At 35.4% G+C, this 25,721-nt stretch overlaps 1 protein-coding gene across 1 annotated transcript in view; it reads right to left on the bottom strand.

The window, feature by feature from the left end:
* Window positions 1–25,721, bottom strand: part of ADAM10 (ADAM metallopeptidase domain 10) — a 142,054-nt gene that overhangs the window by 16,911 nt on the left and 99,422 nt on the right. Inside the window, exons 7-12 of the mRNA XM_043471836.1 lie at window positions 23,642–23,734; window positions 20,651–20,834; window positions 13,430–13,593; window positions 9,724–9,907; window positions 2,303–2,453; window positions 95–278 (exon numbers count right to left, since the gene is read on the bottom strand). Coding sequence (XP_043327771.1) covers window positions 95–278; window positions 2,303–2,453; window positions 9,724–9,907; window positions 13,430–13,593; window positions 20,651–20,834; window positions 23,642–23,734 — 960 coding nt within the window. The remainder of the gene's footprint in view (window positions 1–94; window positions 279–2,302; window positions 2,454–9,723; window positions 9,908–13,429; window positions 13,594–20,650; window positions 20,835–23,641; window positions 23,735–25,721) is intronic.

The following is a 25,721-nucleotide window of genomic DNA, read 5'->3' as shown; positions in this document are numbered from 1 at the left end:
TGAATTACTTTAACTGTGAGGCTTTAAGTGTCAACAAACAATTATTCTGAAAAAGGTTTCATAAAATTAAATGAAAAACAAATCAAATGCTTACCCCATTAATGCACACTTGTGTATGCCTATTACAGTCTGTGAAGTTCGGTTTAGGATCAGAGGCTGGGCAGAGAGCTGTGATGCCATTACATATTCCTTCTTTTGCACAGTCTGAATCATCCCGACACTTTTCAGTTTTTGACTTGAATGCACACTGTGCTGTACAACAGGGACCTTGACTTGGACTAAAAGAAGCACTGAGTTAAGTAAAGAAAATCACTAGGACATTTCCTATACAATAGATACAGTCTTAATTTTTAAATAATAAATATTATCTTTTAAATGTTAAGTATGTTACTGTTATACAACTCTCATTGGAACAAGAGGTTACTAAATTTTAACATTCTAATAATTACAGAAAAATGATGAGGAATCTTTATAATGAAGGCATACTATATTCAGCATTCTTATTCTATTTGCCTTTAGTAAAAGATTACAATGGAAAATGGGTTAAATACTAGGCAAGTTATCAGTTTTTCATAGATACATCACACATTAGTCAATTTATCATTTTTTCTCACATTTACACATTAAAATCAAATTAGGATACACAGAACATACATTTTAAAAGTACTGCACAAACTACATTCTATTGCTTGTATTTATCACTACCAGAATCATTTGAGAAGTGAAGTAAATTGTATGACACTAAGTTACAAGAATGTGTGGAATCCATATTCCCTAAATACTTAAAAGCTAAAATTCTAAAAATACTGATGAAAGTCACATTTTTAATGTTATGAACTAAATAATATGTATTTTACTGAGCTGCTTATTTAACTTATATGTAGAGTACATCATGAGAAATGCTGGGCTGGAGGAAGCACAAGCTGGAATCAAGATTTCCGGGAGAAATATCAGTAACCTCAGATATGCAGATGACACCACCCTTATGGCAGAAAGTGAAGATGAACTAAAGAGCCTCTTGATGAAAGTGAAAGAGGAGAGGGGAAAAGTTGGCTTAAAGCTCAACGTTCAGAAAACTAAGATCATGGCATCTGGTCCCATCACTTCATGGCAAATAGATGGGGAAACAGTGGCTGACTTTATTTTTGGGGGATCCAAAAATCACTGCAGATGGTGACTGCAGCCATGTAATTAAAAGACGCTTAATCCTCAGAAGGAAAGTTATGACCAACCTAGACACCATATTAAAAAGCAGAGACATTACTTTGTCAACAAAGGTCTGTCTAGTCAAGGCTACGGTTTTTCCAGTGATCATGTATGGATGTGAGAGTTGGACTATAAAAAAAGCTGAGTGCCGAAGAATTGATGCTTTTGAACTGAGGTGTTGGAGAAGACTCTTGAGAGTCCCTTGGACTGCAAGGAGATCCAACCAGTCCCTCCTAAAGGAGATCAGTCCTGGGTTTTCACTGGAAGGAAATGAAACATCATTCAACTGATGTTGAAGTTGAAACTCCAGTACTTTGGCCACTTGATGCAAAGAGCTGACTCATTTGAAAAGACCCTGATGCTGGGAAAGATTGAGGGCAGGAGGAGAAGGGGACGACAAAGGATGAGATCGCTGGATGGCATCACCGATTCAATGGACGTGGGTTTGGGTGGACTCCGGGAGTTGGTAATGGACAGGGAGGCCTGGCGTGCTGCAGTTCATGGGGTTGCAAAGAGTCGGACACGACTGAGCGACTGAACTGAACTGAGCATCCTTTGCATGTCTTTAACACCCACCACACAAATTATAAGTAGCTCAATCTGCCAGCAAAGGTGCACTAAATAATCCTTTTCCAGAAAAATAAAACAAATAACAAAAGTTCCAAAACCACATACATCTCTTAATCGAGTTTCTTCTTTTTTAATCTGGTTTTAAATATGACATAACTACCTTCAGGCCTCCCTGGTAGCTCAGCTAGTAAAAAATCAGCCTGCAATGCAGACAACCCCATTTCATTTCCTGGGTCAGGAAGATTCCCTGGGGAAGGGATAGGCTATCCACTCCAGTATTCTTGGGTTTCCCTGGTGACTCAGCTGAAAAAGAATCTGCCTGCAACTTGGGAGACCTGGGTTCAATCCCTGGGTTGGGAAGATCCACTGGAGAAGGGGAACAGCTACCCACTCCAGTATTCTAGCCTGGAGAATGGACTGTATAGTCCATGGGGTCGCAAAGAGTCAGACATGGCTGAGCAACTTTCACGAACTACATTCAAGTGACTTCATAGGTACATTAACATTACTGGAATTAACAAGGTACCTGCACTGCTTTCCAGGTTTCAGCTTGCATTTTTTCCCCTCCGGCTGATTTGCATCGTAGCAGCACTCGTCTTTACACTGGTCACTATAACCACAATCACATTCTTCACCTTGTTCTACCATTCCATTTCCACAAATAGGTTGGCCAGATTCTGGAGAAAATGAATAAGACAAAGTAAGCACTGTAAGCAACACTTATTTTATTTCAAATTCACAAACTCTGTAAAGCCTCATTTAAAAAAGGAGAAAGGAAAACATTGAAGATTAAGAAAAGTAGAACAAACTAAGAATCTGGAAATGAGATCTAAGTATAACAGCAGCTCAGTCACTGACTAGCAGTGTGGCCTTAAGCGAGTCACTTCCCATTCAGGGGCCTGTTTCTCAACCTGTGCAGTGAGGGAATCTGACCTGAGGCTCCCTTCTGACGTCCCTTCCAGAAGTGACAGGACTCTAGGCCTGCCACGCTGAGCTTTATTGAACAATGACTGTACTGTTTATAGTACATGACTACAAAGTAAGTCAGTGCTTCACCAACCAGAAAAAAATCAAACCTTTTATGTTAGAAAATTCCAAACATACAGAGAAGCAGTAAAAAAGTAAGTACAATGAACTCCTATGAACCAATCACTTAGCTTTAACAACTATCAATGATACGCTGTAAACAACTCCATCTAACCTATTCATCTGCTCTTACAAATTCATCTACCAAGATGAATCTAACAGATAAAGAGTTTTTTTCTTTTTTAAATCTAACCATAATCACTTCTCAAAACAACAGTATGCTTAATAGCATCTAACAGCCAATCTATGTTCAATTTGTTTCAGCTACCTCTTTACATCAGTTTATGTGAACCAAGTTTCACACACGCTTTCCCCAACCCCTCTCCCCTTAGTTGCTTTTTATGCATCTTAAGTTCTTTTAATAGATAACAGATTCCCTCCTCTCTTTTGTTTTTACACTATTAGTTGTTAAAGAAATTGGGTCATTTGTGTCCTATGGAATTTCCGGCATTCTATTTGGCTGACTGTATCCTAGTCAACCAGTAGTTTTTTTTAATGTACATTAGTTTTGATCGTCAGCTAGACCAAACTCCTTAAGGGAAGAACCATGGATTATTTATATCTTTTGTATTTCCACAGAGTCTAACATTAGTGGGTCAAATCTTGGTTCATTAAGGTTAGACTGTCTGGTCTAAGCATAGTGAGGAATTTCAGAAAGACTTTCAGGCTCTTTTTCTAAAGTTCTTTGATTTTGTTAGTGAAGTTTAAAATTGGAACAAGAATGCTACTCTTAATAAGAACATAAAAATAACAGAACTTCAACATCTGCAGAGAAATGAAAAGAATCAAATCTCTTCATTTTAGAGAAAAGAAAACTAACGTTTAGAGGGTTTGGGACTTGCTGGAAACCACAGGCCCCAGTCTGGGCAAAACACAGGACTAAAGCAAGGTGTCCTAGATCTAAAGTCTGTGCTCTTTCTGCTACACCAAATCAGCGTGGGAAACAGCTGTAGCACAGACTTCAAACCGAAAGCTGAGTAGGTGGAAGGGAACATACCCCAAGCACAGGAACCCAAAACAAGGTACATCTGAATCAAAAATACTCTATACAGAGACCTTAGCTTTATATTCAGAAATTTCATGCTTACACTTGGCCACATCAAACATTAAAGGAAATTTTAGGGCTAACTGAAGCTCCATCCCTCTCTCTATATTTTCTTGGCCACGTGGGGATCTTAGCTCCCCAACCAGGGACCAAACCTGGGCCATAGAAGTGAAAGTACTGAGTCTTAACCATTGGACAGCCAGGTAATTCCTCCTTTCCTTCACTTTATACCATCTCGTTTGTTCTCTAAAGCTAGAAGCATATACATACACATATATACTAAGTAAATAATAATGATTTTTCTAAAGTTTAGCAATAATCGTCTTACAATTCATGTGACATGTAATTTAGGAGAAAAGGAAAAATTGAAAAAGTCAGAAAACCACACATGCAATATTCATTACACATTAGTTTGTGTCTCATACAGAAATAATACTTCAAATCAGCTATTTGCTAATGGCTTAAGTACAGGGGAAAAGATGTTGCTTAAAATGCAAAAATTGTAAGAGGTACATATTTCATTGTAATTTAAGAAGCAATATGCTCATTTTTTCTATCTTATGGTAAACATTTTTTATTTATTTAGGTATTTTTTTAAATGAAGTAGTTATTTTACAATATTATGTTAGTTTCAAGTGTACAACAAAATGATTCAGTTATACATATAGGTGTAAAAGTGACAAGTGTTAGTTGCTCAGTCATGCTGGACTCTTTGTAACCCCGTGGACTGCAGTCTGCCAGGCTCCTCTGTCCATGGAATTCTCCAGGCAAGAATACTGGAATCTCCTGCACTGCAGGCAGATTTTTTTTACCGAGTCACCAGGGAAGGTCGTGTGTATATCTATTTATTTTTCAGAATTCTTTCCATTACATGTTATTACAAGATATTAAGTATAGTTTCCTGTGCTATACAGTAGATCCTTGTTGTTTACTTATTTTATATATAGTACACACATGTTAATCTCAAGCCTCTAATTTGTCTCTCCCCCTCACCCCTTGTCCTTACTATCCCTTTTGGTAACTATAAGTTTGTTTTCTATGTCTGTAAGTCTATTTCAACCTTATAAATAAGTTCATTTGTATTCTTTTTTTAGATTCCACATATAAGTAATATCATATGATACTGGTCTTTCTCTGACATTTGTCCATACTAGGAAGGTACAGTAATCAAAATAGTAGGGTGCTGGCACAAAAACAGACATACAGATCAATGGAAGAGTATAGAAAGCCCAAAAATAAACCTATGCACTTATGGTCAATTAATCTATGACAAAGGAGGCAAGAATAAAAAAAAAAGGAGGCAAGAATATACAATGGAGAAAAGATGGTCTCTTCAATAAGTGGTGCTGGGAAAACTGGACATCTACATGTAAAAGAAAGAAATCAGAAGAGTCTCTAACATATACAAAAATAAAATGGATTAAAGATCTAAATATAAGACCAGATACTATAAAACTCCTAAAGGAAAACATTGGCAGAACACTCTTTGACATAAATTGCAGCAGCATTTTTCTTTGGATCCATCTCCTGGAGCAATGGAAATAAAAACAAAAACAAACAAATGGACCTAATTAAACTTAAAAATCTTTTGCATAGTAAAGGGAGCCATAAACAAAATGAAAAGACAACCTGCAGACTGGGAGAAAATATGTGCAAATGATGATATCAACAAGGGTTTAATTTCTAAAATATACAAACAGGTCATGCAGCTCAATATCAAACAACCAACCAACCAAATCAAAAACTAAGCAGAAGACCTAAATAGATATTTCTCCAGCAAAGACATACAGATGGCCAACAGGTACATGAAACGATGCTCGATACTGCTAATTATTGGGCTTCCTAGGTGGCTCAGTGGATAAAGAATCCACCTTCAATTCAGGAAATGCAGGAGACTTGTGTTCAATCCCTGAATGGGGAAGATTCCCTGGAGGAAGCATGGCAACCCACTCCAGTATTCTTGCCTAGAGAATCCCATGGGCAGAGAAGCCTGGTGGGCTACATTTCTTTTTTTTTTTTTTTGGGCTACATTTCTTAAGGTCACAAAGAGTCGGACACGACTAAAGCAACTGAGCATGCGCACACATTGCTAATTATTAGAGAAATGCAAATCAAAACTACAATGAGGTATCACCTCACACCAGTCAGAATAGTTATTATTTAAAAGTCTACAAATAATAAATGCTGGAGAATATGTGGCGAAAAAAGAAACTTCCTACACTGTTGATGGGAATGTAAACTGGTGTAGCCACTCTGGAGAACAGTATGTAGTTTCCTTAAAAAACTAAAACCACATAATCTTGCAATCCCACTGCTGGGCATTTATCTGGAGAAAACTCTCATTTGAAAAAATACATGCACCCCAATGTCCAAAGAAGCACTATTTACAACAGCCAAGACATATGTTCATGAATAGATGAATGGATAAAGATGTGGTGTACACACACACACACAGACACAAGAATATTACTCAGACATAAAAAAAAGAATGAATAATGCCATTTGCAGCAACATGGATATACCTAGAGATCATCATATTAAGTGAAGCCAGACAGAGAAAGGTAAATATGTTCATAATTTTTAAAGTCATTTTCAATCAGAAAGCTTATTGTAAAACTCTAGTTTACAAATGAACAATCTATACGTCACTTCTACCACTGAGAATAATAACAAAAATGATAATATCAATGTAATTTTAATTTGCCCTTTCAAAAGAAAATGAAGGCTTTATAAGAAAAAGTCAATCAATAAAAGTAAAAATTGACTTTGAATCTTCTTAAAATTTAAGTTTTGCTCTGGAAAAGACTGTGAAGAGGATGAAAAGACAAGCTATAGAAAGGAAGAAAATACATGCAGACCAATATGTGATAAGTGACTAGCAGCTGAACTACATAAAGAACCATCAAAACTCAACAGAAAAAAAAACCCTCAGTGGCCAAGAAACATGGACATTTCACCAAAGAAGATATACAGATGGCAAAAAACCACATGATATTCAATGTCATTAGTCATCATAAAAATACAAAGTAAAGCCACAATGAATTAACATTATACATATACCACAGTGGATAAAATAAAAAATACCAAAAGCTGACAAGCATAGAGAGAAATTAGACAACTCATACACTGCTGGTGGGAATGTAAAATAGCACAGCCTTCTGGAGAACAGTTTGGCAGTTTCTGCCAAAACATAAAAACATAAATAAAAACAAACAACTGCTATACTGACCTATCAGTTCAATTTGGAAGCATCTGAAACCTATATTCATATGAAAAGCCTAAACTGTTTATAGCTGCTTTATTCATAACAGCCCAAAACTGAAGTTAACCCAAATATTCTTTAACAGAAAAATGGTTGAATGAACTGAGGTACATACATACTACCTGCAATAAAAAGGAACAAACTAATGACACAGGTAAAAATTCTGATTAATTTCCAAGCAATGATATCAAGTGAAAAATCCCCAAAAGTTACATATTGTATGATTCCATTTATAGAACATTTTTGAAGTGACAAAATTTTAGAAATGGAGAATGATTTAGTGGGGCAGGTGAAAGAGGCAGGAAGGAGGAGGTTGCTTTTTAAGGTTATAAAACAGTGGTAATGGAATTGGTTTTTTTTTTTTCAGGCCACACCATGTGGCATATGGGATCCTAACTCCCCAATGAGGGATCAAACCCATGCCCCCTGCATTAGGAGCATGTGGTCCCAAGCACTAGACAGCCAAAGTGAAAGTGTTAGTCACTCAGTCATGTCTGATTCTTCGTGACCCCATGGACTGTAGCCCACCAGGCTCCTCTGAACATGGAATTCTCCAAGCGAGAATACTGGGGTCGGTAGCCATTCCCTTCTCCAGGGGATCTTCCTCTCCCAGGGATTGAACCCAGGCCCCCTACACTGCAGGCAGATTCTTTACTGTCTGAGCCACCAGGGAAGTCCCAATGGAACTGTTCTTAATCATGGCTATGGTGACAGACACATAAACCTACAATGGTAAAACTGTATAGAACTACACACACACAGAGATGAAAATATGAAAAACTGGGGAAATCCAAATAAGATCTGTGGACTGTTAATCAATGTCAACATCCTTATTGTATGTAACACTGTACTACACAGTTTTGCAAGATGTTACCATTGAGGGAAACTGAGTGAAGGAATATGGAATCTCCATTATTTCTTAAACTGCATGGGAATCTAAATTATCTCGATATAAATTTCAATTAAAAACAAAAGGACATAGTGTTACAACAATTTTATGTCAAAACAAAAAATGCAGCTAAAAAACCCAAAAAGCCGTGCTTATCTGGAAAACGTCTTCAGTTCTTTCCCCTTTGGTGCCATATCTATGCGAGTGCTGTTTATGTGCAATGTGAACAGGCCTCAGTGTTTACCCTCAAGTAACTTAAAATCTTATGAAATAGGAGAAGGAACCCCAAAAATGTAATATAAGGAGGGGTATTTAGAACATATTAAATGCCCCAAGAGAGGCAAGACAGATCAGTGGATAGACAAAATGTAGTATATCCCTAAAACTGAGTATTATTCTGCCATAAAGAAGAATGGCATTGTGATACATGGCTATAGCTTGTGTGAATCTTGGAAATACTATGCTAAGTGAAATAAATCAGATAAAAAAGCATAATCCCACTAATATGAGGTTCCTAGAATAGGCAAAGGCACAGAGACACAAAATAGAATAGAGGTTACTAGAAACTGGGGAGAGAGAGAAATAGGAGTTAATTGCTTAACGGTTACAGAATTTCTATCTGGGGTGATTTTTTTTTTAAAGTTTGAAAATGGAAAAGCGGTGATGGTTGTACAACACGGTAAATGTACTTAATGCCACTGAATGGTACACTTAAAACTAGTTTAAATATAAACTCTGTTATATATATTTTACCACAATAAGAAAAAAATTCACAGCAACTTTATTCATAATAGCCCAAACCTGAAAAGCCCAGGTGTTCATTCAACAGGAGAGAGGATAAGTAAACTGTGATAAATTCATATAATGTACTTCTACCTAGCCCCTCCCCCCAAAAAAAGGTACAAAACACTAATAATGAACTTCAAAATAGTATGATGAGTGAAAGCAGCCTTCCACAAAAGAATGCCAACTGTATGATTCCACTTATATGAAAACAAGCCAAAATTATTCTGTGGAGAAATAAATCCATTTATTATGAAACGGGCGCAGAGACTGACGGGGAACGGAAACGAGAGAACCTTCTCGGGTGACAGGAATGTTGTGCATCTTGCCAGGTGCCTAGGTTACACAGGGAGATGTATCTGTCAAAGCTCCTCAGATGGTAGAGTTGATTTGTGTACTTCACTTATGTAAAAAATATAGGCTAAAGGGCTTAGAGTGAAGTACCCTGATATCCCAAATCCATTTTAAATTACAGTAACAATAAAACATGGATTGAGAGATGAATAGATTGATACATATGTGATAAGTGTTAGTTGTTCGGTTGTGTCCAACTCTGCGATCTCATGGACTATAGGCTGCCTGCCTCCTCCTCTGAGCATGGAATTCTCCAGGCAAGAATACTGGAGTGGGTAGCCATTGCCTTTTCTAGGGGATCTTCCCAACCTAGGGATCAAACCTGGTCTCCTGCATTGCAGACAGATTCTTTACCATCTGAGCCACCAGGGAAGCCCCCTATGTGATAAAGCAAATGTATTAAAGTGCTAACAACTGTAAAATATAAAGGTGGTAATAGTGGATACACAGGTGTTTGCTATTTAATTCTTTCCAGTTTTCTGAATGTTTGAAAATATTCATATTAAAATGCTGGGAAAATATACATACCAACAAAACAGTTGTTTCTCTTCTTCTCAAGAACTTGACTTATATTTCTAATACTACAGAGTGAGAATTTATTGTTGTTAAGTTTGTCCCCAGATGTTGCTCTTGCATACATGATGTAATTGCCATTTTCTTTTTGTCCTAAATTCTTAGATTCTCCTGGAGTGCACTCTGTTCCAGAATCATGCTGTCAAAAAGAATATAAAGTTACATAAACAGGAAGTAAAATAGGGTTTTCAGGTCATCTGATTAGATGTAATTTTCTCGTCAGAAGAACAATGGAAGCTTGAGGACTCTCCTTTAGACTAGACCTTACCGTTATTTTAGCCTCTGAAAAGGAAAGATAATTTGCTCTTTCAGGGGCCACTTGTTTCATAAAGAAGAAAAAAATCAGTGAAGGTCTAATTGCAATGGATATCTTTTTTTTTTTTTTTAAATTCACATCAATCTTTGACACATTCTGCAATTATTTCTTTTAGTTCGGTTCCCAAAGGTAGAGTTACTGCATTAAAAGGTCAAACACTTTAAAGATTTTGAAACATACTGCCAAACTGCCTGACAAAAGGGCCATATTAACTTATATTATATAGCAACATGGATCAAGATTTCAACAGGCAGAGATGGGAAGGAATTGGCTTCTTGGCAGAAGTACACTTTTTTAAATGACTTAATTTGACAGGGAAGAGGAAATAACACAGGAAACATACTTAGCCCCAAATTATGGAAAACCCTATAAATACCCTATAAATAAGTTAAGCCCCAAATTATGGAAAACCCTATAAATAAGTTAAGGAAACTGTATTAGCAATATCAACAGGTATTGGATGTAGGGTTATAAGCAGAAGTGACATGATCAGAATGACTAGAACTATACCTAGACAAGGGCTTCCCAGGTGGGCTAGTGGTAAAGAACCTGCGTGCCCAATGCAGGAGACATAAGAGACATGGGTTTGATCCCTGGGTTGGGAAGATCCCCTGGAGGAGGAAATGGCAACTCACTTCAGTATTCTTCCCTGGAAAATCCCATGGACAGAGAAGTCTGGTGGACTACAGTCCATAGGGTCGCAAAGAGTCAGACACAAGTGAAGTGACTTAGCACGCACATACCTAGACAAAGATTAATCTGCTGAGAGTAAATACATTAAGACTTCCATACTGGGAGACGGGAACTCGCCTCTTGATTGCAAATTTCCAACAATGTTTATAAACTGGTTAACAACAGGTGTGCAATGAACATTTAGGATAGCTTCCCTGGTGGTTCAGATGGTAAAGAATCTGCCTGCAATGTGCAAGACCTGAGTTCAATCCCTGGATTGGGAAAATCTTCTAGAGAAGGCAACAGCTACCCACTACAGTATTCTGACCTGGAGAATTCCATGGACAAAGGAGCCTGGAGGGTTACAGTCCATGGGGTCACAAAGAGACAGGACTAAGTGAATTTCACATAAATAAATATACACAATACAGTGAACCACTCAGACAGAAAGTAACATTGATATAGTACAGATATATGACAGAAGACATAAAGACAGATTTTAGACAAAAATGTCAAAGAAGACAGGCTCAGGAGTTCATGGTCTGGCTGATCTCAATATTAAATTACTGAAAACAAATTTACTAATAAGCACCTGCTATCTACAGTATAGTATCATGTGTACTCTATGTATAGTATCATGAACAATATACACAAAGGAATGAGGTGTATTTGAGCATGACAGAATCATTAGAAGTAGTCTGGTATGACAGGAAAAGATAACAAGGTAAGCAAAAAAATGTGAACCAATTTATACATTCAACAATAAGTAATATTACATTAATGTATTAAAAAAACACTTTTCTGGCAATCAGTTAGAAGACAAATTAGATGGGAAGTACAAAGAGAAGACACTAGATATCCCACTCAGGGTGTGATCCACAGATCAGCAGCAGCAGCATCACATGGGAGTCTTAGAAACAGACACTAAGGACCCATCAAAGGCCCACTAAAATGGAATCTACACTGTAAGATCCTCAGTAACTTGTATGCACATTAAACTTTGAGAGGTTGAGAGGTCCTAGACTCATGAACTGAAGGGTAGTTGGAAGGATACTAAAATTCCCTTGGTAAGGGTTGGATGAAGTTGACTGGGAGAGTTGAGGACATTTAACTGACCTTGAAAATGCAAGTTAACCATGAACAAGAGTTCTTTGCTCATCTTTAAAATTTCAATTACTCTTTTTTAAGAACAGATCACCAAAGCAGCCAAGAGGTAGAGATATTAGACATATTTCAAAGACTTTATCCATCCATTCCTGATTGGAATTAGAAGAAGAAAGACTTGCAACTTAGTGACAGGACACTTACGTTTCATGAACTGTGGAAACATTAAGTAAGAGCTTGAGAATTTTAAGTTATTAGAATTCAATTTTTTTCCAAACTCAAAAATTCCCATTTTTACAACTGATAAAGTACAAATGAATTTATACAGTTTTCAAATGAAAATTTCCCAAACTTGTAATTTTAATAAGCCCCACCAAAATCACAAAGACAAAATACCTTTCAGTATTTTGTACTTCCATGTATATTAATCTTCAGTTCACTTAAAAATCAATACAATAGACTATATATTGAAAAAGTGAAAGTAAAAGTGTTAGTCTCTCAATCATGTCCGACTCTTTGTAGCCAGCCAGGCTCCTCTGCCCATGGAATTCTCCAAGTAAGAATACTGAAGTTGGTAGACATTCCCTTCGCCGGAATCTTCCTGACACAGGTATCAAACCCAGGTCTCCAACATTGCAGGCAGATTCTTTACCATCTGAACCACCAGGGAAGCCCCAGGGTATTAAATAATACCAAAGAATTATTCATTTTGTCAGGTATCATAACCATGTGGTGGTTATAGAAGAAAATGTCTCATTTTTTAAGAAATGCACACTGAAATATGGAAGGGTGAATGACTTTGCTTCTAACACCTCACAAAGAAAAGGAAATACAGAAAGATGTGGCAAAATCTTGATGATCGCTGAATTTGAATCAGAGGTCAGCCAACAGCAGCCCACAGCCTGTTTTCATATGACCTAAGAATGGTTTTTCCATGTTTAAAAGATTGTAAAAAATAACAAAGAAAAATATGCAACAGAGACCAAATGCTGCCCCACAAACCTAGTTTATTAGTAGACCCTTTACAGAAAATGTTTGTTGACCTCTGTCCTGTACGATGAACGTAAGATTGTTGTACTATCTTTCTCTACTTTTGCGCATGTTACCAAGTTTTAATACTGAAAGATTTTTAAATAACCTTCTAAGTAGAGAAAGACAAATCTAGTAAACCCCAATAATGCTTTAATAGAAACCAAGCAAAAAAAATGCAATTTGCTAACATTCAAACAATGAAAAAAGAACTTTAAACAATGAAAAGTGATTCTCACTCAATAAGTATTTGAATGAGTCTTGTACCAGGCACTGTTTCAAGGTCAGGAGTGAATGAAAGGGACAAAATTCCTGCCTTCGTATAATTCTGGCACTGTTGTGCTTATTTTCTTATTTTAATTACAAGCATTCGATCTTCCTCCTTTTCAGTACTATGGCCAAGTACATTACTGTGTTTTGACATATAAAAACTAAGCATTCATGTGGACTTGTTTTCACTGTAAACAGTATCAACAAAAATTACACAACATGAAAGACCAGCAACTTAAAAAAAGAAACTAATAATTAGGCAATACTTACTGGAGATCCGAAGTTATGTCCAACTTCATGAGCAAAGGTAATGTGAGAGACTTTGGGGGGTACATGAGACCCATAGTTCTGAACAGTAATAATTCCAGTGTTTAAAGACTTCTTCTTACCATCTGAATAGAGCTTACTTTTTTCACATATTCCTCCAGAGCTTCCTAATTCAAAATAAAAAATGGCTAAAATTAGCATCTTCCCCCCCAAATAATTCTCTAATAAATGCCATATTAACTTGAAACATTTTATATGTATTTTGAGTCCAAACTTGGTATATATATATATATCAAGTTCTAAAAAGTTTCTTTGGTCAACGATTACAAAGTCATTTCAAATCAAAGTTTTTATGGCACAAATAAATTCTCAGGATTGAATACAAAGCCCTTATAAAATGTTCCTCTTCATAATCAAAATGTCTCCAAATTTTTACTCCTCTTAATTAAGCAAAACACATATTTAAGATTCTGTTAAATTTAAATATTTCAGCATTTACACTGGGTCAAAGCCTATACTTTTTCATTTTTCAAGAAGAAAACTTATATTTAAGTTAAATGAAAGCTGACAAAATATTCTCAAGGAGATGCTAAGGAAGTCACTTCTACAAATAATAACAGCGATGCACAGGAGGATGTGATTCATGTCCTAAAAGACAATGTACTATGTACTCTTTAAAAAGAAAAAAGTAGTGGAGGCTAGGGTGTGGAGGATATAGGCTGATAGAGGTACAAACTTCAAGTTGTAAGATGAATAAAGTCTGAGGTTCTAATGTGTAACACATGATGACTATAGCTAAAAACATGGTATTATATAAATCAAATCTGCTAAGAGAACAGAAGTTAAACATTCTCACACACAAAAAGGAAAAATGTAAATATGTGGGGCAATGGATGTATTAAACTTGGTGGTGGGAATCATGCATTCACAATGCATACAAATATCAAATCACATTGTACACTTTAAATATCTTACAATTTTATTTGTCTATTATATCTCAATAAAACTCAAAAAATGTCAAGTGGGTACAAGAAAAAAGGAACGAAGGAGAGAAAGTGGGAAGGGAGAAAAAGCAAATGTGGTAACATGTTAACTGATTAATTTATCAGGAGTTCACTATACTACTCTTGCAACTTTTTGGCAAGTTTGAATATTTTTCCAAAATAGGTTCAAAAAACTCAATTATGATTTTCCAACATGACTTGAAGATATTTTCAAATTTCAGTCTTCATCTTTTACTTGTATGAAAAATATGAAATCATTTTGTATTTCATCTGTTCATTTACAGTTCCTAAACTTCAGAGCTTGATACCAATATAAAAGTGTTTTCACATATAAATGCAGTCAATTTTAGAAATTAAAAAAAAGAACATCAGCAAATTAGAAACTGGCCAATCCTTGCTTTTACGTACACTGCACTGAGACGATCACAGTATTTTAAATAACTACTAAAGACTTTCAGGGAAAGTACTTTGGTTTACATTCACATTTTAAGAGATTATTTGCATTTTTTCATTAAAATACAATCAAATGGATTAGGATATTCTGATAAATGATCTAATTATTTCAAATTAACTTTCTACACACAAAGTTACAACCAAATTACATCTTTTAAAGTCTAACATTTATAATCTCTGATAAAGTATATAATAGGAAAGCAATTCAAAACAGATGTGCAAGACATACTATATTTAAAATGGATAACCAACAAGAAGCCTGAATGTGGCGGCCTGGATGGGAAGGGGCCTTGGGAGAGAATGGATACATGCACATGTACGGCTGAGTCCCTTCGCTGTCCACCTGAAACTATCACAACATTGTTAATCGGTTATACCTAGATACAAAATTAAAAGTTCAGAAAAAAAAAAAAAAAGATATGCAAGAATGGCAAGAAACTACAACCGTTGCCTTGTTCCTTTTAATATTAGAAAGTACAGGAAAACATATCATAAATTTAATGACTATTATGATACAATTCAAGAAACTGAAATGATAATGTGCTTTCATAGAAAACTAAACTGAAAGACTAAGTCACATATGCAGATTTTAAAGGGCAAAAGATTGAGAACCTCTATATTTAATATTTACTATGTTTTCTACACATAAAACTGAATAGAAAGATAACATCAAATGACTTACAAATATTTAACATATTCTGTTAATCTACTTTTACTTTTGGAGTCCGAAGGACTGTATCACTATTCTAGAAACTAGAAAAGATATAAATAAGCATTCTGTATGTAATAATTACAGTCTACATATTATAGTTTTAAATAAGTAGCAAATTAATATCCTGCCTTATTGAAGATGTGTCATACGCAAATTGGTCCAGTGCTGTACTGTCAGACTTGAATTAAGCATAGAAGACTCCACACTGCAAATCTTTATCAGTTAAAAAAAAAGTAAACAGCACACATTAAAAACTCCAATAATGCACTTCCTATATTTTTAAGGTCTATCTAATTTAAGGAAAGATAATGCATAAATTTGAGTGTAGTCTTCTGAAATACAGTCTTTTTAATTCACATCTAGTTTAATATACTTAACTGCTTTTGGTTTCAATAACTATTGCTTATCTGGAAAGTTTGCTATTTTTACACACTAACAGCATATGTTGGAATAACTCAGTTACACAGAAAGAAATACAATACTATGTCTAACTTTATTAGTTGTGATTTAACTTTTTAAATACTACAACAATTTTAGATATGCCAGAAACTGAATTAATGATGTTAGAAATACCTACAGCTAAGTTATAACTCAATTTCAGTAATTGCTTTACACTGTAAATTTAAAAGTTTACTACACAGTCATCACTGAAAAATACAAATTATGAATAACAATGATGAATGGATAACTCAAAGACCAACAAAGAAACAGAAACATTTTTCTATCTACAAGATAGTCTGAGGGCTAGTCACAGAATATCAGTCCTAAACTTGTTAGAACAATTCCCCAAAAGAAAAAAAATTATAAAACCTACAAGGGTAAGTTTAATACCTTGAAAGAATCCATAAATACAGTTTTGGTGTGAGCAAGCCTAAACATCTACAACAATAGTAGCATGCTGACCATTCAACACTAATCTGAGCAGTAATTCTGAAGCAGAAGTTAGTATACTGCCAGACAGGTTCTAAAAAAGAAAAACAGAAAAGAAGATCTCTACCAAATGAAATGTCCCTCAAAATGTTCTTCACAAATGGTCAGAGGAATACTCAATGGTTCAGGATTGGCTCTGCAGATGAATTCCACAGTCAGCCTTCTTCAGTCACCTGGCAAACTGAGACTATGTTCACTGGGTTAACTGATAACAGTAAGGTGGGTAACAGGTGAGCAGAATATGCCTTAATAAAACAAAGACGACCCCCTCAAAAATCATGTTAGAAGAGTGTAGCAAATGAAGTACAACAAAGGGCTATCTAATATAAAGAATTTACTTTGTGAAGGGACTGACATTTCAGTCTCTAAATAAAAGACTACTTACTACCTGCTTAACACAAAACTTTGCTTATAAAAAGAGAAGTTTAATCTTTCCAGTTTCCTATTCAAGACTAACTTCGTTTCGGAGACCAGACTCCTCCCTTTCTAGAGCTCCCTTCTAGGTCCTGTATGATTCCACATGGAAGCCTCCAAGTTAGCCCAGTTTACCAGCTGTTTCTACTTATTATGGAGTCAGGGCAGGAGGAACTGTTTTTCTCACTGAAAGGAAACTGAGGGCAGAACCCAACCACAATAAAAAATTTTAAGAGAACAAATAAAAAGTAGCATAAAAAAAGACTAAAACACAAGAAACATTATTGGAATGTTTCAACTCTCATTGTTTTTTCCACATTAACTGAGTCAATGAAGAAGACTACAGCTAGTAATTTGAGTAACTATCCTGTAAAAATTAACACAACAGTATCACAACAAAATTCTTTTCACTACTATATATTTGAATAGTGAAAGAGCTGCAGAATTAAATGAAATTAAGCTAAATAATACAATAGAAATTAATTAGGTCAAATAAAAATGAAAAAGGTTAAGACAAGCAACAGACCACAAGCTGAACAGATCAGCTATAAAATACTATTGCAAAAAATCAGTCTAAAACTAGCATTACTAAGATCTGCATACAGAAACATTAAATCACAAAGGAAGGGCAAAGACAGAAGAAATTACAATGAAAAATAAACAAGCTGAAATAACATGATTTACCTGAATTTACAGGGACAGAACAGACAAGGACCCAGTACACTAGCTCCCAATCCAGAACTCTTCTTTTTATCTCATGACAATTACCCAAAACGATGCCTAAATTCTAGTCAGACATGACTGATGTGACTTGGCACACACACATGACTCCTCTCTCTTAAGAAGGAAACAGATTCCATCTCTACTTAGATTCAGGAAACATTTCAACTTCTTCTTGGAAATGTCTTAGAGAGATAAAGGTAGGCTGTTATATTATAATAATACCGAGTAAAATAACTACCAAATGCACAAAACGTGGCGTCAAAAGGTCCAGATTCTAGGTTCTTTGTGGTACTGGGTTGTAATCCAACTTTCCTCGTCTGTATAATGGAGAAAATAACACCTATACATCACAAGGGAACTGAATTAATTAGTAAGAGCAAATACATAAAGTTGCTTATAAAAACAAGTAAAATGCAAACCAAATAAACTCAGTTCAGGTAGTCTAAGGGCAAAGGGAAATGAAGAAGAAAGCTGTCAGGGCAGGTATCCTATTTTAGAAAAAGTTGTGTCAAAAGAACAAAGAGCCCTTCTCTTTCCCACTCTGGCCCCATTCTTCCGTCCCTGCCTAGCTGTTCCTCCAGAAGCTTCTAGGAAAAGGCTTGTGAGAGCTAGAGTTGGGGGTTTAACACAGAGTAAAAGAAGAAGGCATCAGACGAAGAACAACAACAAAAATACAAGTAATGTGGCCTAGCATTCTCAAACCAGAACTCTGCCTACTGTCACTTTAATAAAATAAACAGTACTTCATAAAGTAAGTGGTCCAGACATCACAAACTAGACAGAAAAACTAACTGTCCCCCAAACCCTAGTTCAATCATGAGAAAAACATCAAACAGACTTATGACAGAGGGGCATCCAACAATATCCCTGACCAATACGCCTCAAAACTGTCAAGGTTATAAAAAATTAGAAAAGTCTGAAAAATCATCACAGCTAGGAGGAGACTAAAGAAAAATGACAATTAAATGTATGGTTGTATCCTGGACAAGATCCTGGAATGGGAAAAGGATCTGAATAAGAAATCTGAATAAACTAAGGGATGATTTTAGTTAACAATAATGTACCAATACTGGTTCATTAAGTGTAACAAATGTATCATACTAATGTAAGCTGTTATAAAATAGAAAGGTAGGGGGGATAACACTCTATACTATCAGCTCAATTTCTGTATAAATTTAAAACTGTTCTAAATATATAGTCTTTTTTTTTTAAGTAGACATGCAGATATCTGACTATTCAGAAAAATTTGACCAAGCTCTCTCAGAACCACTACATTCTTAATGAACAACAGTCTGGAGTTGAAAATAGAAAATGGCAGGAAGTTTTTAGTCTGAGATCATCTAATCATTTGCCCAGGAGACATTTTGTGAGCAAAAATATTAATATGTTGGTTTTCTAACTTTAGAATGCATCAGAATCACCTGGAGGGCTTCTTCAGATAAAGACTGATGGGCTCCACACCACCTGGAGTTTCTGAGACAGTAGACCTAAGTGAGGCCCATAAATTTACATTCCTAACAAGTTCCCAGGTCATATGGATACTGCTAGTCCATGGAGCACAGTTAAAGAACCACTATATTAACCACAACATATAAAGAAAAACCAAATGAATCCTTGAGTTTCTATAGTATTTACTGATGAATAAGGATAAAGGATTATAAACTTTATGAAAAAATTATCCAACTAATCTTTTTCCCAAGCAGGGAAAAAAAAATTTCAGCATATACAAGTTATAAAATATGTGAATTATCACATCACAGGAAAGAGTGAGATGTACAGTCTGCTGACAATGCAAGTAACACAAAATCGGCACAGATCACTCTTAAGGACAAATATCCAAAAATACTGTACTATATGATACATGCAGCCTATGACATAAACATGTATTTTAATGACAGCAGAGAAATGTGGCAGAGAAACAAAAGCTTTGGAACCTGTAAAAAGGATATTCACTGCTGGTTTTAAAAAAAGAGCAAAATATATAAGAGCAAAACTATAGTACTAAAGATGTTAAAATATGTATAACAAATCAAAGAATTTATCAAAGAATTAATCAAAGAATAAATAAATAATAGAAAAGCCTGTCTTACTCCATATAAAGTTGAAGTTGATTCTTTTAAAAATATATATCAGAAGGAGAAATTGCTGTTTACAGCTCAGAAGATGACAGACTACTGATCAAATTCTATATGGCAAATTTATATTCAAAGAGTTGGGGATTCTTTCTACTTATCTTTCACTTAATAAATTTGTATTTCTCTAAACTAGGCTACTGAATCTATTATACTGTAAATGACAGATCCCCACTGTACTGCAGTAGAAAGGAGATTATCCTATTCCAGCTTTCTCAATGATAGTGGCTTTCATGGCTAAGGTAGACACCAGCAGAATGTGGGTCCATGCAGTCAAGCCAGTGGAGTTATGGGTCCTGGGGTCTCCTGCTCACATCTCTTTTCAGGCAACACTTGAGTTTTGTTAAAATAAAGGCTAGAAATAAAATAATGATAGTAAAGGTAGTCTTTCTTTTTCTTCCCACCTGCTGTTCTTGAGCAGGATTTCTCTCCATTTTATCTCACTCCAGAACAAAAGCAAGAAGATAATTTTCCCTTGTTGACTCTAAGAACCTCTCCCCAACCCCCACCCCATTAATTAATTACATTAACTTTTGCGGAACAATTAACATTCTGCTTTTCAGTTTCAGAAATAAGTACCACTTTTCCCCATAAAATTATTTATTTCAGTCACTGAATGTACGACACCAAATGTCAGGATATCTCCCTGTTAGTACTCATGTAATTCATTTCAAAATAAAAAGCTGCTTCATCTATTTTTCCATTTACATTATGCTTATGAATCTTACCTAACTTGAGCTGTACAAATGAAAATACTGCATGGGCATCACTTTCTCCTATACTCTGTAAAATTCAATCCATCATGAAACTGCTTTTCATTTCAAGTAGTAAGTCAAGACATATTTAGATAAACTACCTGAAGGTGCTCCAACCCACGCCAGACCAAGGACACCATCATCAAAATCTCGATCTGTGAAAACGTAGGCCAAACAGTAGTCATCATGATTCTGCTCAGAATTCAGCTCCAGAAACTTCTCTACACCAATATTTGGAAAACGGAATGGATTTGTAGGGTCCTTCTCATCAGCAGTTGTATTGATCTAAAATCCACAAAACAATGATTTTAATAAGCAGCTAATGTCAGCAGAGCTTTAGTGGAAGTAGTATCCACTACTTAGTCAATTTTTTTTTTTAAGTAGCCATGAGGATAACTGAAGATTTAGAAAAATTTGACCAAGTTGGACAATATACTTGGGGCCCAAGGAAGTTGGGGCTAAATTAATGCTTCTACAGTTACTCCCACTTCCTCCACCCTATAGCTGATCATAGACACCAAAAAGAAAGAAAAATGGAAAGACAAGGTAGGGGAATTAAAACTGAGTAGGTTACATTTCTGAGCAAATATTCACCCCTTTCCTGAACACTTGGGATGAAAAAACAAGTTCTGCTTTCAAAATTTCTAATAAGGAAGTACAGTTTCTCAAATTTAATCATCTGATCAGTCTCCCTTAGTGCTGATCTCCTACATATGGTGATAAGTAAAGGATATAAAACCCTATTTTTCACCTAATTAGCAGAACATAAAATAGATATTAAATCCAAGACTGTCAATTCAGCAGACAGATCATATTCCTGGTTCTACTTGCCTAGAAAATCATGAGTCAAGCCCAACTAGCTTCAAGTTCAATTTTTTTCCCTGAATGTAAGAAATTTTTTTTCTTTGCCCATTTGTTTCTCTATTTCAAGCTGAATTCCTCCAGAATGTTTCCTTCAAACATTTTACTACTATACTCTTGGGGCAGGTTTCTCTTACACAATGTGAAGAATAATCCATTCTGATACCAAACTTCACCAAAACAAAAGCTTTTATTTATGAGTCATTACTTCTTTTCAGAGACCTCTGCCTATCTTTTGAAGTCCTAGAACAATTTGGTTTTCTCTAAGTAAGAGAATTACATATAAGACTGTTGACAGAGAATAAAAAGGAATATATATGAGAATAAACACTGCTTAGAAGGCAAATCTCAGTCTACTGAAAATATCAGTGATAAGGTAAGGCTATTACAGTCAATAAAATGAAAACTACAGGTCTTTTTATGATCCACATCTTTCAGTAAAACCAAGGGGTTTACAAACAGGGTGGCAGAAACCCCTTGAGGTTAACTGCCCAAGGACAGGTATGAGAACATCTGGTTTATCCATTAACAATTAATCAAAAACAATTAGTTATGGTCATATAACACACACACACAAATCCCAAAACAAGAACACTATGTGTTGTAAGTAGCCCATGCTTAGAGACATGCTACATATTGCTTCTCCCCACAAAACACAGAAATGAAATTCTGATACTTCTATAATATTGGTTATAAATAAAAACTGCATCTAAATTTTAGTTACCTATATTAAAAATGGGATGATGAATATTTAAATATATGCTTACAAAATATAAATTTCAAATTATTTAATGGGTCACAAACTTCAACTGATGAGATTTTAAACTAAAGTTTTAATCTTGACTAAAGGCCGGAAAAAGAACGAACCAACTGCCACATTACCCTTTTATGTACATGTGTTTCTTCATAATGCAAATTATTTTACTCAAAAAAATGTACCTTACTAAAACTTCTTAGGGTGTTCTCTGTTTTTCACTACTTTGCACTTTATTCCTCTGTCTACTAAACAGTAATACTTATACCACTTATCACTTTTATTTGCTCATTTAGATGTTTATATCACTCTCAAAATACACAAAAGCAACTGATTACAGTTCTTTATCTGTCTATAAACCATATTATTTCACCTCAAGACAACTCAATGTAGTATTTAATCATGTCACTTTTAAAAGTAAAGACCACTTCCAGTTATTTTTAAAAATATATTACACATGTATACTAAAACTATAGTCTAGTCAATCATATTTTAAGAAATATAAAGAATTCTCTATGGGAAGTTCCCTGGAGATCCAGTGGTCAAGACTCAGTGCTTTCACTGAGAGGGCTAGGGTTCAATCCCTGGTTGGGGAACTAAGATCCTGCAAGCTGCATAGTGAGGCCAAAAATAAATAAATATATAATTTTAAAAAAAATTACAATTTTTGTTAAAAATAAAGAAGTTCTGTGGAAAGTACTTTTGTAAAATGGTACTTTTAAAACATGGGTTATCTAGCTTATAAACTCAGATTCTTAAAAGCTATATACTTTGAAAGAATTCATATTTAGAAAATGTTTGAAACTCCTATTTTGTTAATAATTGAGTATTTACTTATTAACAATTTATAATATGAAAACTAAGAATCAGCATTTCTCAAAACGTGTACTGCAATTCTTTGGCGTCTCAGATGATGTTAATACAAAAAAGGCTAAATGAGCTTAGAAATGTATGGATTTCTTTCCCAAAGGATTTCTCAAAACCTGGAATGCATTAGTGTGCACTGTTAAATTTCAAGAGGAAATAGAATTAAGTGTTTCTCCAACTTCCAACTTTACTTAACCACTGTATCTATCCTTCCCTCCACTGGAGCATCAATGGGACACACTCTAAAGTATACTCTATAAGGGAAATCCACAGAAACTACAGAAACTGGGGAAATGTCAAGTACCAAGTCTCTAGTTACCAGAGCGCTTTATAACTAGCATGTTAATCAGACAAACAGAAAACAGTACTTTCTACCATACTTCTTCTACAGTCCAGATTAAAGCTCTATAGATTTCATTCTTAAGTCATTAGGTCCAGGTATCCACTCTGTGTGTATATACAACCCAAGAGTAAAGATAACCTGTATCAGTAAATACAATTTAAACTATTTAATGCATAAAAATGAAATAAAAGGCAAGCATTTTCATTTTGTAAACATGATCCTTATTGTTTCTCTTTTTGATGTTAACTATTGAAATTCCTTACTTACTCTTATGCGTTTCACCATGAAACTGATGTTACGGATTCCAGAGAAGTCTGTTGTCTGGTAAATGGTATCAATTGCTTTAACATGACTGGATATCTATTGATATTTTAAAAAAAGAAAAACATTTTAGGGGCAATGTTGAAACGTGAAAAATACTGTGAATTTCCATTTTCCAAATCAAGAATTATTCATATTCTACCACATTCAAATTTTAAAATGTCAATATCATATACTAGATCAAAGGATGAAAAAGATGAGTGAGCTGGAACTGAGAAGAGAAACTGAAGACTCTCCAGACTTTTCTCTGGCCAAAACCAAACATGCACTCTTGCCTCGGTCATATGAAACTTTGTTTCCTCAATTCATCCTGCAATGTCATACTTCCATGCTTTTTCACATGCTGCTGCCTTATACCTAGGGTTTTACTCCTTAGACTCAATTCAAACATATTCTGTGAATATCTCCCTGTTAGTATCAGGATACTCAGTCATTCTCTGACACAGTCTTTCCACTGCTGCACTGGTACACATTCTGTAAGTTTTGTCCACCACTTACTAGGTAGTAGGTACTGGGCTTCCCTGGTGACTCAGTGGGTAAAGAACCCGCTTGCCAATGCAGGAGACAGATTTGATTCCTAGGTTGGGAAGATCCCCTGGAGAAGGAAATGGCAACACATTCCAGTATTCTTGCCTGGGAAATCCCATGGCGGGAGGAGCCAGGCAGGCTACAGCCCATGGGGTCCAAAAAGCATTTAAGATGACTTGGCAACTAAGTAACAACAAAGGCTGTTTTAGGTGCTGGAGGTATAGTGGTAAACAAAACTGAGAAGGTCCCAAAAAACTTATAGAGATTTATTTTAGAGGGGGGAGAAAGGGAAGGAAGTAATACAAATATAAATAATATACATTCAGATTTTGCTAAAATTGAGAGAGACAAGCAGAGTGACAGAACACAGAAAAGATCCTCTTTTTACCTAGCTGACTCCCAACTTAACTCTCTGGCTTCTAAATCACTTTATATGAACCTTCCCATCTTCATTTACAAAAAGCATTCCTGCTACCACTTATGTGAAAATATACATGCATATATAGTTTCAAAACTACTTTCAAATAAATTATATAAACATAGAACAGCCAAGTAGAAGCATTAACAATTTTAAAAGGAGCCCAGTTTGCCACACATTGATAAAGAACATCATAACACTGCTGATAAAGTCCCTTATAAATCTGTGCTACCTACACTCAGCTTGGCTTAGTGATCCCTTATCCAATTCTTGGTTCTTTCTCCACCCTGAACACTGGCGGTTCAAACATTTCTCCACAGATGACTAATTAAATATCTTAGTTTACTAAGAGTTCATCTTGAGTTTCTGCTCTTTTAACCTTCAAATTTTTATATCTTTATCCATTTCTATCTTCCTCAAATGGTAACTCTTCCTTATGGAGTAACTTTCTTATATTCTTAACCCCAATCCTTACTGGATCTTCAAGAACATTGTCTTACATCAATTTTTCTTTTTCATATCTTACACTGCTTCTCTACTGGATCATTTTCCTCTTCTGACCAACTGCTCGTGTGTCCCCCTTTCACTCAAATATTCCATATTATTCTTAAGCCACCATATTTCTGGTTTTTCATGTCTCTTAAAACCCTAACTGTTCCTGCCAACCAATTCCTTATTGTTCACAATGTTTTCACCCTCACAACTTTACTGAAAGTTTGCTTAAAACACATCAACAATCTTCTGATAATTAAATCAACTAATATTTATAATCATTCTCTCATTTTTCAGCGTTCAGTTCAGTCAGGCAGTTCAGTCGCTCAGTCATGTCCGACTCTTTGTGACCCCATGGACTGCAGCACACCAGGCTTCCCTGTCCATCACCAACTCCCAGATATTGCTCAAACACGTGTCCACTGAGTTGGTGATGCCATCCAACCATCCAATGCCAAGCTTCCCTGTCCTTCACTATCTCCTGAAGCTTGCTCAAACTCATGTCCATTTAATCAGTGATACCATCCAACCATCTCATCTTCTGTTGTCCCCTTCTCCTCCTGCCTTCAATCTTTCACAGCATCAGGG

The sequence above is a fragment of the Cervus canadensis genome, chromosome 6 (assembly GCF_019320065.1).
Source record: "Cervus canadensis isolate Bull #8, Minnesota chromosome 6, ASM1932006v1, whole genome shotgun sequence".
Classification (NCBI taxonomy): domain Eukaryota; kingdom Metazoa; phylum Chordata; class Mammalia; order Artiodactyla; family Cervidae; genus Cervus; species Cervus canadensis.
The sequence above is the reverse complement of the archived record's forward strand: the minus strand, read 5'-3'. Positions and strand labels throughout refer to the sequence as shown.